We start from the raw sequence: 13,431 nt of genomic DNA, 5'->3' as shown, positions 1-13,431 counted from the left end.
TTTTATGTCCAAAGTCAACAAACTCGACTAACAATATCCATAAGGACATAGATATTGTTTTGCACATCCTTTAATAAATTGCAAACATATGTTTTAGTACAATGAAAAATTATGTGACTAGTAACAAGATGTAAGTATCATTAACGACCATTTGGACTCTACTTGTTCAAATATTCATTAACTAACAAGAAAAAAATATCTATCACCTTACTGTTCTAACTCTAGCAAATTAAGACTTCCTCGAGATGTAAGTACTACTGGTTCATTGGCAATTCCCTTTATCCTTTTATGATTTCTTCATTTTTTTCATTTTTAAAAACTCTTTGGGAAAATCTGAGAAATTAAGGAAGTTAAAACTCAAGATACTGCCATCTAATAAATGGAGGATTGAGGCATCTGATAAAATCCCAAGAGACATGGAAGATCCCATGCTTTGATATGTAATCCTCAATTATTTAAGCCCCACTACACATCTTTAACTAACCCTCGCAAAGGATCATCTATTTTGTTCTTTGTTATGAACCATAAGTACATCCCATGTGATGAAGTGTCTTGGGAAACAGTTAAGAAAGTTGACTTTTCCAAGTGTATATATAGGGGAAATGGGAGTGTCACAGTTGTATACTTGCATTGTGGTGTAGAGCCAACAAAACCAAAAAAAAAAAAGGGAAAAACAGAGAGTGCAATAATGAGGAGCAACGAAGTGCGGTTGAATTGTGGGATAACAGTTCCATTGATTGGATTAGGTACTTATTCTTTTAACAATGATAGGGAGACAACAGAGCAAGCCATCCATGTGGCCCTCAAGGTACATTTTCGTACACCTCCTTGTCCTTGGTCTATCATCTATGGGTTCTTTTTTTTTTTTTTCCTCTCTTTCTTCAAAAAACAAAGAGAAAAATCCACGTATCTTTGGCCAACTTTCAATGGCATTCTACCGGTGGATTCTTTTGTACTCCCAATCCTTTTGTATCTGGTGATAAGACTCGATGTTTAGGCCTAATCCATGACCCCGTTAGAAGTACTTGAGATTGTATCGGTTTGGCAGTGGAAGGAGTATGATGCCAAAGGCCCTTCACTGTATCCACTGGAAAACAGTATAAAATTCATTGATTTCCAGTTCATGGAGCACATACTTCTTGGCCCACACTCAGTAACCTTTCCTCATAATTGTGTTTTTATCCACTGATCACCTAACAACATACAAGTTTTAATACCTTAAAAAAAAAAACATACAAGTTTTAATATATCTATGTATGTGTTTATGCATGTATGCATGTATGTATGCTTTGTTTTTTTTTTTTTTTTTGGGGGGGGGGGGGGGGTGGGGTGGGGGGGCGGTGGTAGGGGTGTGTGTGTGGGGAGGGAGGGTGGGGGAGAGGAGGTTATTTTAGCATGAGAAATGCTGATGGGATGGTTGGTTGCAGATGGGATACAGGCATCTTGATACAGCAAAAATATACGGTTCTGAGCCAGCCGTTGGAAATGCTTTAAGACTGGCAATTGAAGATGAAAGCATCCGAAGGGAAGATGTTTTCGTGACATCTAAACTATGGAGCGCGGATCACCATGATCCTGTTTCAGCACTCAAACAGACTCTACGGTAATTCTACCATACAGAAACGACCCGGCCACTGGCCCAAGGCTATGGGAACTAATTTGAAAATGCCAAAAAAACAAAAAAGAGTAAAACTGAAACAAGTGCCTTTCTTTCTTATATTTAATATGGTGGTAGACTGGTAGTTTCTGAATTTAGCTGTATATCCCCCTTCAGTAAATTGAAATGATATATCCAGAACATTGAAATCTTCACACATGGCTCACAGACACCTGATATCACATGAAAGTACGTGAGTGTAGTATAACTGTGGAGCATTTTCAGCTTCAAAGCAAGATCTCACGGAACTCTTTCAGTATAGGATGATAAAAAGGATGAGTTGAAGAAGTTCTTTCTTAGCAAATACTCTTAAAGATCTAGGAAATACGCTAAATTAAGAAATGGATTATTTGTATGAGCTGGGAAATTTTGAACTGTATTCAGTGTTTCACTGTTGATAAATGTTGTAGGAACCTGGGGATGGAGTATGTAGACATGTACTTGGTGCACTGGCCAGTGAAACTAAAGCCTTGGGCTTGCTATGCTGTGCCCAAGGAAGAAGACTTTGAGCAGTTAGACCTGGAGTCCACCTGGGCAGGGATGGAGAAATGCTTAGACATGGGTTTGTGTAGGTGCATTGGTGTGAGCAATTTCTCAAGCAAGAAGGTTGAACGGTTGTTAGAATTTGCTTCCGTCCCGCCTGCTGTTAATCAGGTACGTCTCAAAAGTAAAGAACATAAATTTCACCAGAATAAGATGACTAGTAGTAGGTGGTCTTTCGGTGAGGGGGGAAAAGCCGAAATTAAACTGCCAGAGAACAATCGAGTCTGAGTCATAACAGACATCGCCAGGATAGTAGGAATCCAGGTTTGAAATGAACTGATTCAAATAGAACTGCTGGTAGTAACATTAACTCCTTTAATTAATCCCTCAGTTAAGTTGCCCCGAGTAATGTTTGCATGCACATTTGACATGAGAAAGCGTGTGTATACAACCTCAAATATAACCGGAGACAAATTAAATATAATACTACGGTAAAAGTCAAACTGAAAGCAAAAAGAGGAAGACAAAGGCCTCCAGTTGATTTGATATCCTCCGACTAGAAAGAAAAAGGTTTCAGGGGTACTAGCCATCATCATGATTAAAACTGTCGATGAGGGTACGTGCAGGTGGAAATGCATCCAATGTGGAGGCAAAGAAAGCTTCGAGAAATCTGCGCCGACCACAAGATCCATGTGAGTGCTTATTCACCTCTGGGAGGGCCTGGGAATGCATGGGGATCCACGGCTGTCGTTGAAAATCCACTCATCAAATCCATTGCTCTCAAACATCAAGCAACTCCAGCTCAGGTAAATCTGATTTCAGTCTCGTTTTTTACATCACTCTGTCTATCTCCACTGAGTTGTTAAGTAGTTATTTACTCCCAAGTTGCAACTTGGGGCGGTTAACATAAATAATTTTTAACGAAATCCTGATCCCTTATATGAAGGTTGCTCTAAATTGGGGATTATCAAAGGGAGCAAGCGTGATCGTGAAGAGTTTCAATCCGGATAGATTGAAGGAGAACGTGGCATCCTTCGACCTCAAATTGGATGACGAAGATCTGCTTGAGATTGACAAGTTGGAGGAGAGGAAGATGATGAGAGGAGAGTTTCTCGTTAATGATACAACAAGCCCATACAAGACTCTTGAAGACCTATGGGACTACGAAATTTGATTTCAATGCATATCCTTTTCCCTCTCTGTTTTATCCTTTAATTTCAATGCATATCCTGCTTAGCCAATTAAACTATTGAAGGTATCCCTATCCGTCCAATATATTGTGAGATTATATTTTTTGTCCTCTTTATCTTTTTTATCTTTATTTTAAAAAAAAAAAAAAAAAAAAGAGTTCTCAAGAATAGAATTGTTCGTATGAGAAAATTTAACAGCAATCTCATTCAGCACTTGGCAGATGTTAGACACAGTGCTTGCTTTGGTAGATGTTAGATACAGGGAAGGTAAACTAACATGTCGTTGAACTGAGTTGGTGCTTGAGACATGTAATACCTGAAAAGACACATTGCCTTCACGCAATCATACATGCCTAAAATTCCTCCGATTTCAGGGTTGGACTTGGGAACTAGACATGAGAGTTTTAACGGCCAACTTCAGAACTGTCATCAATTCATCATGATTATGGTCAAGTGTAGTATTCGCATCTTTGTCTGTTGAACCAAAAATGCCATAAAAAAAAAAAAAAGTAGAAGAAAATATACAGGGAGAACAGCAAGAGTATGAATATGCGGTTTAAGCACGTTACACAATCACTTCAAAGATTTTTGAGTTCCTGTTCTAAATACAACATTCAACTAGCTAGGATGATAATTTTCAGGATCCAACTAGCTCCAAATTTTGAATTAGTTCATCACCTAAATTATGCAGAATCAGTATAGTACAGACTTTGCAAGAAGAGGAGGTTTGAGAATTGGCTCGCCTGCAAAAAGTTCTTATCTGGAAGACAAATGTTTTCCAGAACTCCATTACCCAAGACATTCCAGGCCAGTATTTGCAAGAATCTTGCTTTAATTTGATTTCGGAAATTGGATCATCTAAGTTCAGCAGCCTAATATCCTTGGAGTTGCTTTCAGCATCCATCTCATCCCAGCTCTGAACAGATCATCATGAGGACCAATAAGAAAAGGAAAAACTTAAAAATGGGCTTTCAGATCATATAAAACAGCTCAAACAGGAGATGGCAGATTAAACAAAAATCAGCTTTGGCTAAGAAACAAAGTAACTACTGTGAATCGTCCTAAAATTCAGGCAGGTGCTGAGGACAGTTAGATTCTCTATCTTCTTCCTCATTTCTTATTCTCTTTTTTTTTTCTTTGATTTTAGCTCAGCCTTTTATCTTAATCTATATCTGTTTAGACTCAACTGAAACAATTTTCCAGTTTAACATAAATGTTTTATATTTAAATAACACATTAAAAAGCATTATCTTCTATATCTATGTTGCACAAAATTTCAAAATTATTTAAGAAGGCATTCGTACCTGTGATTGCTCAAGCTAAAAACTGCATGTAACCTATTTTTCCGCTGACCGCCTACCATTTTCATTGGACACTGATGAAATGCCTTGCTCAATGCACTATAGAAAGCATTATGAAGAAGAGAGTACAACAAATTAGTTTATGCTGGTCGTGATATATAGGAAAGCCAACTAGTGCTAATATTGTGCAAGATCATTTCAAGATACTGTATGACAGGGATGCCTATGATAGTTGATGATGCTTGTAAATGACACCCAGCTTTGGAAGAAAGATAAATATGAAATACAAAAAAAATAGAGGGATAACAGAGAGTGAGTTGACAAGTCAAATAATTGTAGTTTTGGAATTTCTTCCCCTCCTTCCCCCACCCTACCAAAAAAGCCTGGTAATTTCAACCTTCTAGCCCGCTCTTATTAAATAATTATCCACCTACCATCTTACAAGCAGAGCATTATTATTAAACACCACAAACTCCTATTAACTCACATCCTATTTCAAACAGAAATGATACATCACCATAACTGCAAACGCCAACCAGATAATACTAGCCACATAAAACAGCAATGAGAGAAAAGGACAAACCCAGTAGCTGATATTTCTAACCAGCAAAACAACTTTATCTGGTATAAGAAACAAGAAAAAGAGAAGAGAAAGTCTCTGCAAAAAGAGAAAAAGAAAATAAAATATGGAAAAAGATACTGTGAAGTGGCTGTTCCTCAACAAGCAAGAATTCCATTACCCAATCTACACCCCATAGAATCCAAGAAAATTGAAAAATTCCTTCAAAGGTTTTCTCCCTAAACGCATTATGAAAGAGCTATAAAAACCATATTTTTCATGATCAAAGAACCATAAAGGATCTGAAAGTAAAACCCCAACCAACCAGTAAAGCTAATACACCACGAGCCCACTCTCTTTCCCATCAAAGATAAACAATCACACTCCACACCAGACCCATCCCGTAAATAATTATTAGCTGTCTTTCAAACGATGGTTATTGATCCTTGGTGTCTGGCTTGTGGTGGGGAAAACAGCAAGTAATGAAGATAAATCACAAAATCTAAGTTTTAGTATTAATAAGAGAATCTGTTTAGCTGAAGTGAAAAATCAAGTTGCATATTTTCCCATCTTCCAACTAAAGGAATCCTTTGACTTTAGGGCCAGTGAAAACATAATGGAGTACCAATAATGTGTTTGACTGCAACTTGCAAACTCGTCCGCGTTTTCCAGGTTGTAGAGGCTGTCTGGTGGCCAAATCAGTTCTGGATTTTACTATTAACAACTAGATAACAAGTATACCTGAAGAAGATATCCATGCAGCCAATCCAATGTCTGTGGAAATGTGGTCGCTGATACATTGACAACTGTTAAACCCTGTTCCAAGGGACATAGATACATGAAAAACAAAAAGCCAGAAGGTCCACAAAACTTCAATTTTGAAACAACCAGCCATATAAAAGTTAAAAGAGTTGAGTCAAATTACACCTCTAAAATTATGACAAGTGAGAGTTGAAAACCCCTGTCGATTTGCTTCCTCTTAAAAGTAAGGTAAGTCATTACTCCACACTCGTCATACCATATTAAAAATTTTAGATACCTAAAATGATGGGGCAATCCAAGAAATTTGAAGCATAAGCATACAACATCAGATGGTATTGCTTACAAAGATAAACCCATGAGATTATCTTGGAGAATGCTAGAATAAAACAATCAAGAAGCCCCCTGTATATATACCAATGGACATTTTAGACATGGTACACTTTCTTTATCAGCAACCTAAGAGCGCGTTCACCCAAAATATGATGCATCTAATGCTTATGCCTTCATACCCCACAGTCATACCTGACTAGAGACAGGGAGTCTGGCATACAAACATATCCTTTCCAACTAACACTGGTTTTATATCAAATCTAAAGTACCTCAATGTGATTTTGTATTGCCATAGACTACAACACATTAACTTTTGAAATAAAATAGCACAGAAACACAAGAGGATAGGAACAAATATTTCATCCTAGCAACCAATAGAAACAGGCATGAGATAGCATACCTGTGACTTGAAAGAGCAAAGATAGTCTTGAATGGTCTTCAAGTTGGCTATTAGACTATCTGTATCCTGTTATGAAAAATAAAAAAATAAAGAATTGATTTTTGTTATAAATTCATCACAAAAGGAAACAGAAAAGTCATTCAAGTAAATAGTTGATCAAATGAATAAACAATAAAAACATCAGTGAGAAGAAAAGGAACTGAGAGTGAGCAAAAGAAAAATCAAGGTAACAGCAAGAGCACTTTCAACCAGAAACAACAAAGCAAAAATTTGGCAGACATGGACACGGTTGGAAGCATCATCTCATGCCTTATGGTGCCTCATTACACAGTCCTAGTTGACGAAGGTATATAAACAACACAACAATTCTCCAGCTTATGAGAATTTTCAACAATTTACCATGTGCTAAAATTCAAGCCATTTTCATAGTGAAATAAAAGGAGTAAAATACTGCCAACACAGATATAAGGCAACCTATCACTGTACTTGAGATGTCACAATGTTCTAGGCAAGCTAAAAGTAAAGCTTTAACAAAACTGCTCAAAAAGTCTACTGTTAACAGAAAATCATCTATATTCAAGGGAAGAAAGCAAATGAATTGGGCTGCTTTCAACCAGCTTTCCAGGATCCACTTTCCACACACTGAATGTTGCCAGGGTTACTCTATATTCATCATATATAATTCAGTAACTTAACGGGTCCTTGGTTACAGAACAATTATTAACATTCAAGATTGAGAAAACACACTTCAAATTAACATAGCTATCAAATTAAGTGTTGTCAAGAGTGCAAGGTGCACTCTAGGCACAAGAACCCTTATATTGCTGGAGGTGCAAGGCGCAAAAAAAGCACTCGCCTGACTGAAGTAAGGTGCAATATCTGTGTGTGCGCGCTTGCGCATTTGCGTGTAAAACAAGCTTTAGATATATAATTCTGATAATGAACTTTAAAGTGCAGTCTATTTTTATCCTACAAAACATGCAAAATTTCCTCTTTCTTTTATTGGCCATCATGCATAATTTCCTTCTGGTCCCAAGTTTGTTGTTATATACTCAAAAATTGAGATTTAGAGAGTTTGATAATGTCCCTTTTTTACTATTAAAGGTATGGCTAATAAAAAAATAAAAATTAAAGAAATTAAAGAGAACTTCAATCAGGTGGGCTTTTTTTGCACCTACCGCCTTAGAAAAAAGCACACCTAGGTGCACCAGGCTTGTGCACCATGCGAAAGTATCTGAGGCACTTTTCTTGTCTGGTGCTATGCCTTAGCGCCTAGGCGCGCACCTTAACAACACTGATCCAATTAAAAATCCTTGATAATTCCATGAAATGTCCCCACTAAGCTGATTGTCAAAAGGTATTATCTTTCTGCCGAGACAATAGCTACTTGACATATATTGTGAGCAATGTAGTTTGTATGGAATGAGAACCTAGAATTGTTATAATACCTTGACTGGACAATTACCACTAAATGTCCGAGTAAGGATCCACTCTTCTAGTAATGCCTGCATATAGATGAAATTGGTTAGAAAATCATGCAAGATTGAGAAGAGACATTACGAGGGAGAAGGTAACATATAATCCTAATTAAAGGTAGCCACCTTCATACAAATGTATCAAGAATGACTTCACATGAACCTGATTACATCTTTTTAACATCAAAAACATGCAGCAGTATCTTAGCTTAGACTAATGCAGGATATAACAGTCAAAGGAACTCATCTGTTTTTAAATTTACATTAGCCTTCCCACCAAATGGCATCTTCTTCCCGCAACAAGAATAATGGAAACTAATCTCCATGCTCCACTGAATGAACCATCTATATTGTTGAGAATTTAAAAATAGGGCTTTTCTTTTTTCACAAATAAAGGTTCTAATAGTATAGGTTCTATCAAAAGAGAGATTTAGAAGGGAAATCAGAAGGAACACCAACATTTGGATCTTCACTAAATGTGAATTTTGAAGTGGCGTCTCCTCCACATGCTCAGTTTAGCAATTTGCATGACATATTACTATTTACTAAAACAAACTAAAACCCACCCACAATCTTTTCACATTACTATTTAAAGCTGGGAATATAAGAGTGGAAAGAGAAAGCAACCATACCTTGTGATCAAATTCAGCCATATTCAGAATTATTGGTATTATTATTGGTTCAGAGCCAGATTTTTCTTTTCTAGCAGTAGTTCCATTTACTTCTGGTACCTTAACAGTTTCACCTGCAGGAACACAACTCTGTTAATAAACTGTCATCTTGCACCTCCACTTATTTTCTAATACTGATGCATGCACATGAAACGGTGCTTATAAAATGGAGCTAGATGCCATACCACACACAAAGAATTGACAGCAAAAGTCTACCTTTATCGTCTGAAGCAGTTGATAGAGCAATAGACTCTAGATATTCCGAGACTTTATTCACCTGGTCAGCAGACACACATTCATCCAAACTCAAATGCACAGGACAGTTTTGGCTATCTTCAGTATGACTTCCAAATGTACTTGTGGAATTATTTTCCATTTGCACTGCAGAATTATCATTTGATGCCTTAGACAGTGGGGCTGCTTGATGTCCTTCAGGCACACTGATTGGAATTTTATGCTCATCTTCCATTAAATAAATGCTTGGATCCAAATGTATTCCCTGTTATTGTCATAAGAAACGAGGAAAACTAGCTAACTTCAAAGTGACACACATAAAGTGCACAAGAACATGCCAATGCTTCCCAATCTCATGCAATGACCAGGTGGAAAAATATAACACAATACTTAGCAGATTATAGCCTTCCTTAATGTTTGCAGCCAGAAAAAAAAAAACAAATATAAAGGCAGTCTACAAATTCCAGAAAGAACAGTTGTCTGCAGGGTAACATGGTAGCAGATCCAAACTCAAACTTCGCCCCCATGAACAAATCACATCTGGCAGGCGTGTGTATTCAAAGACGTGTAACCATGCTCCTCTAGAACATCCATTACGGCCATATCATCTTATTTTAACCATTAAATTCATCAAACTATGGACAACAATAAGCCAAGAAGATCAACAGAAACCTAAGGATGGAAGTTCAATTTTGAGCCAAAATAGCTGAAAATGCAGCAAAAGTACCAAGTACAGAGCATGTACAGTACAATCTAATCATTCATGGACAGAAGCCCATAACCGGCCAGACTCCAGGCTTAGTTTAATGCAAAAGCTCAGAAATTCATGTGTCATACCCTGTCATGATCACTGCTACAAAGACAGACAACACATGAGACTACTTAATGGCAATGCTATACCACATCATAAAACTGTTTGAATTTGTTTTCGAGATAGCACCAACAATCTTATTAAAAAGTAAACAAATCAATGCAAATAAAATTATATATGAACCACAAGCACTCAAAACATAATGCACTCTATGGGCATGCACCACGGAAAAAGAGAAAAAAATGAGAAGAGTAAGCAAGGAGGGCTCAAGGATGGAGGGTAAGGAGGATGTTGGCAAAAGAATGAAGTTAGCAATCCACTGAAAAACCATACCTCAATTATAATTGGCTTTCCATCTTTCATTGCTTTTTTTAGATCCCCATTCAACCCTAGGAACCAAAAAACACAACACCAAATCAATGACAAATATACGTTTAAAATACAATAAAAAAATTCATATCTAGGATGATAGAATACCCATGACATGTATTAGGTTGTTACATTTCTCTTTGCAGTCTCCCACCTTTACACAAATAAAAGAAAGAAGAAATTTCACAGTAGCTAAATGGGAGTTTTAGAAACTACCTTTACGAACTATCCTGCATTCTCGGCAAAATTCAGTAATTAACTCCTCAGAGGAGCTGAAATCTCGTGCCCATACAGGAGTGGATGCCAATGGCGCACTGAAACAAAAAAGAGAAGTAAGCATTGTGTGCACCATAAAAAATATACATTAAACGCTATACAATCTGTTAAAAGCAGGGGATGTCAGGCCAATCAGTTGCACATTCAAAGGTAAAGTTTCTATTAAGAACAATCTCGCTTTCCTAACACAGATGGATAGAGAGAAACAATGTTAAAATAAAAAAAAAAAAAAGGTTTAAATCTGACATACTATTCAATTTAAGTTAGTGCCTTTTCTTCTACCTTTATATAGAGTAGCAAGTGATTAGGGAAATAAACTTCTAATATTGTAACCAATACATAGCTGAGGTAACACTACTCAATTAGGAAAACCTTCCTATGATGTTTAAAACAAATCCCATGTTCCCAACTCCTAAAATATGACTAGAACAACCAATTACTGGTAAGATCAACTGTTCTCCTTGGTTAAAGCCAGAAAATGCATTATTGATACCCATCCTTTTATTTACTTGAAGCAGTGATTTGATTTGATCATCAAATTTCAACATTGGAATAAAAAGCTAAATAACATAAGAAGAGAAGAAAATAAATAGATTCTAGACATACTCAGTTGATGTGCGTAGCAACTCATAAACCATATCTGTCTGAAACAATTGAAAACAAAAATGTAATTGCACCAGCAAACACAAAAACATAATGAGCCATCAAGGAAATATGGAAGAAGAAAATCTCAAAAATTTCAGCAGATAAAACAGAAGGCTGAACCTGTAAGACATTCGGCAAGTTTAGCCTCTGTGCAAGTTGTGTAGCTATTGTAGACTTCCCAACACAGGCAGTTCCACAAACAAGAATTACCAAAGGAACCCTTTGATGGTGAAATCTAAAAGTAATAAACAAGAAAAATAGTATTAGCACAATGAAGCAACACTTAGAAGTTCCCTATAATATTTTTTCTCTACTACTTTGAGTCAGGTGCAGGCAATGAGTCACTGATAAAGGTTCCATGCATGATCAAAATAAAAGCTATTCTAACATTACTCTTGTCTTTGTGATCATTAAATTAGGGTGAAGACATGGATTGAACCCAGACCTGTGATACCAGTAGATTATCTAGCGTAACAAACTGAAGATACACATAAGACGGGAAAAAATTTCGTTAGACAAAATAAGCAACCACTGCGATCACACAGTTAGCAGACTGTCTAGAGGTGAATTAGCTTTGATGCCGCTAAACATTCATAAAGTTGTTGAAATGAAAATTTCGTTCCAGAATAAGCACCAGAAAATTGTTTGGCAACATCTTGAAAAGCAAACTGACCTGGTCATCATCTTGTACCGATTGATATACTCTTCCCCATAACCTCGCCGCTCCATAAGCTGAACAAAGAGTCTGATTAGAAAGTTTGATGATCAAAACTACATTCAATCTCCTGGAAGTCTGAAAATGCTCTCCACTCTACTTTTCATCCAATATGACATATGCATAAATGTTATGAAGACATACCTTAAAAAGATTCGCTTCCAAATCAGACTGCGAGCTGCAAAAGAATAGAATTAATAAAAAAAAAACTACTACTAATCTAAATAACGAAACTAACAACCAAAACAGTAAAAAATGGGAATCATACACATCCAGAAGGCTGTTGTCTATAAGCAGCTTCTTGAGCTCCAGAGCGATTTTAATTGCTACATGGTTTGGAATCTGAAACCGCCATGTCATAGCGATAAAAATAAATAAACAAAAAGAAACTTTGAAGATATTATCATATAACATAGAAATAATAAGAAGTGAAAAAAAATTAAGCGTTTCAAGTTAGCATGTGTTAAGAAAAATTTAAAATTTAAAATTTAAAAAGAAAAAACGAAAAAGAATGGAATAGAGACCTTTGTGACAGTTAACATCCTGCTAAGTAAGAATCTGGATAATACATAATAGTGATCGGCATTATCACCCAACCAGACCTTCACCTACATCGCCAAAAAAAAAAGCATAACCATAAAAATGGAAGCTTTTATTTAAAATTCATTTGCTGGATGGATTTGAGAGAGAGAACCTTGACGAAGTCGTATTTGGAGGATGCGTTGCGAGGACTGGATTTGGCAGAGGGGACAGAGGGACTCGTAATCTTGCCGTCGTCTTCATCTTCGCCACCGTAATTCTGGTTAGCTCTTGTCCGCACTGCAATTCCCTTGCCCTTGTTGTTGTTCATCATCATCATCTTCTCATACTCTCCCATTTTCTTTTTCTTTTCTTATCTGTTCTTTTCTTTTCTTTTCTTTCCTTTTCTTTTTGGATTTCAGAATCAATGCTCCAGGCTTCGATACCCTTCCCTCGCGTTAAAATCGCCACTGTCGATTTCATGGGAAACCCGCATCTTTGCCACCTCAACACCTACATCAGCATCTCGGTAATTTCTTTGTTTTGTTTATATCTTATAAAGTCTGTCCAATCGGAAGAGCTTGCTTCACACGGCTACCGAGCTACTTATAATCCCACTAATTTATCCCAATTCATAAATAAAAAATTTCAAAATCAATAATTATTTGAATGATAACTCTCCTTTTTTATAAAAAAATTTCTCAATGAATTCATTACTAATTAAAAAAGTATAATGATAAAGAACACGTGTTATAATTTATTTTTTAGAAAAGATTTTAATCAAAATACTTATCAAGTTTCTATATTTAAAATCAAAATAATTTAATTTTTTAATTTTAAAAATTATTTTAATTTAATTTTTTTTAATCGCATTTAATTTTACTGTTAAACATTATGACATCAATGCTGACGTAATACATTCTGATAATATGATATCAACATAATAACGTGTCATGTCATGTAAGGATATTAACATGTTAATATATCGATACCATATACTTAAAAGGCGAAAGGAGGGGTTAGCAAGGGCTCTC

General features: G+C 36.3%; 2 protein-coding genes across 4 annotated transcripts; one reads left to right on the top strand and one right to left on the bottom strand.

Annotated features, from left to right (window-relative positions):
- Positions 1-660: 660 nt before the first annotated feature.
- Positions 661-3,436, top strand: LOC18605342 (NAD(P)-linked oxidoreductase superfamily protein). Its single transcript, XM_007038301.3, has 5 exons — positions 661-808; positions 1,428-1,603; positions 2,068-2,311; positions 2,767-2,946; positions 3,087-3,436. The coding sequence occupies exons 1-5, from the start codon at positions 689-691 to the stop codon at positions 3,312-3,314; spliced, it is 948 nt and encodes a 315-aa protein (XP_007038363.3). The 5' UTR covers positions 661-688; the 3' UTR covers positions 3,315-3,436.
- Positions 3,437-4,107: 671 nt separating this feature from the next.
- LOC18605341 (P-loop containing nucleoside triphosphate hydrolases superfamily protein) lies at positions 4,108-12,951 on the bottom strand. Of its 3 annotated transcripts, XM_018118095.2 has the most exons (16): positions 12,573-12,951; positions 12,403-12,486; positions 12,147-12,220; positions 12,023-12,056; positions 11,837-11,895; positions 11,284-11,398; positions 11,125-11,162; positions 10,459-10,556; positions 10,207-10,262; positions 9,045-9,327; positions 8,790-8,902; positions 8,131-8,187; positions 6,683-6,748; positions 5,932-6,006; positions 4,635-4,730; positions 4,108-4,246 (listed from the first exon to the last, which is right to left on the bottom strand). In XM_018118095.2, exons 1-15 carry the CDS (start codon positions 12,753-12,755, stop codon positions 4,668-4,670), a joined length of 1,398 nt encoding a protein of 465 aa, XP_017973584.2. In that variant the 5' UTR covers positions 12,756-12,951; the 3' UTR covers positions 4,108-4,246; positions 4,635-4,667. The 3 variants fall into 3 exon arrangements, 1 of the variants encoding a protein (XP_017973584.2); XR_001927218.2 differs by lacking the exons at positions 4,108-4,246; positions 4,635-4,730 and adding an exon at positions 7,861-8,025; XR_016025355.1 differs by lacking the exons at positions 4,108-4,246; positions 4,635-4,730 and adding an exon at positions 7,861-8,025 and having other exon boundaries at positions 5,959-5,981.
- Between the last annotated feature and the right edge of the window lie 480 nt (positions 12,952-13,431).

This window comes from Theobroma cacao, chromosome 3, assembly GCF_053813885.1.
Source record: "Theobroma cacao isolate CCN51 chromosome 3, ASM5381388v1, whole genome shotgun sequence".
NCBI classification, from domain to species: domain Eukaryota; kingdom Viridiplantae; phylum Streptophyta; class Magnoliopsida; order Malvales; family Malvaceae; genus Theobroma; species Theobroma cacao.
The sequence above is the reverse complement of the archived record's forward strand: the minus strand, read 5'-3'. Positions and strand labels throughout refer to the sequence as shown.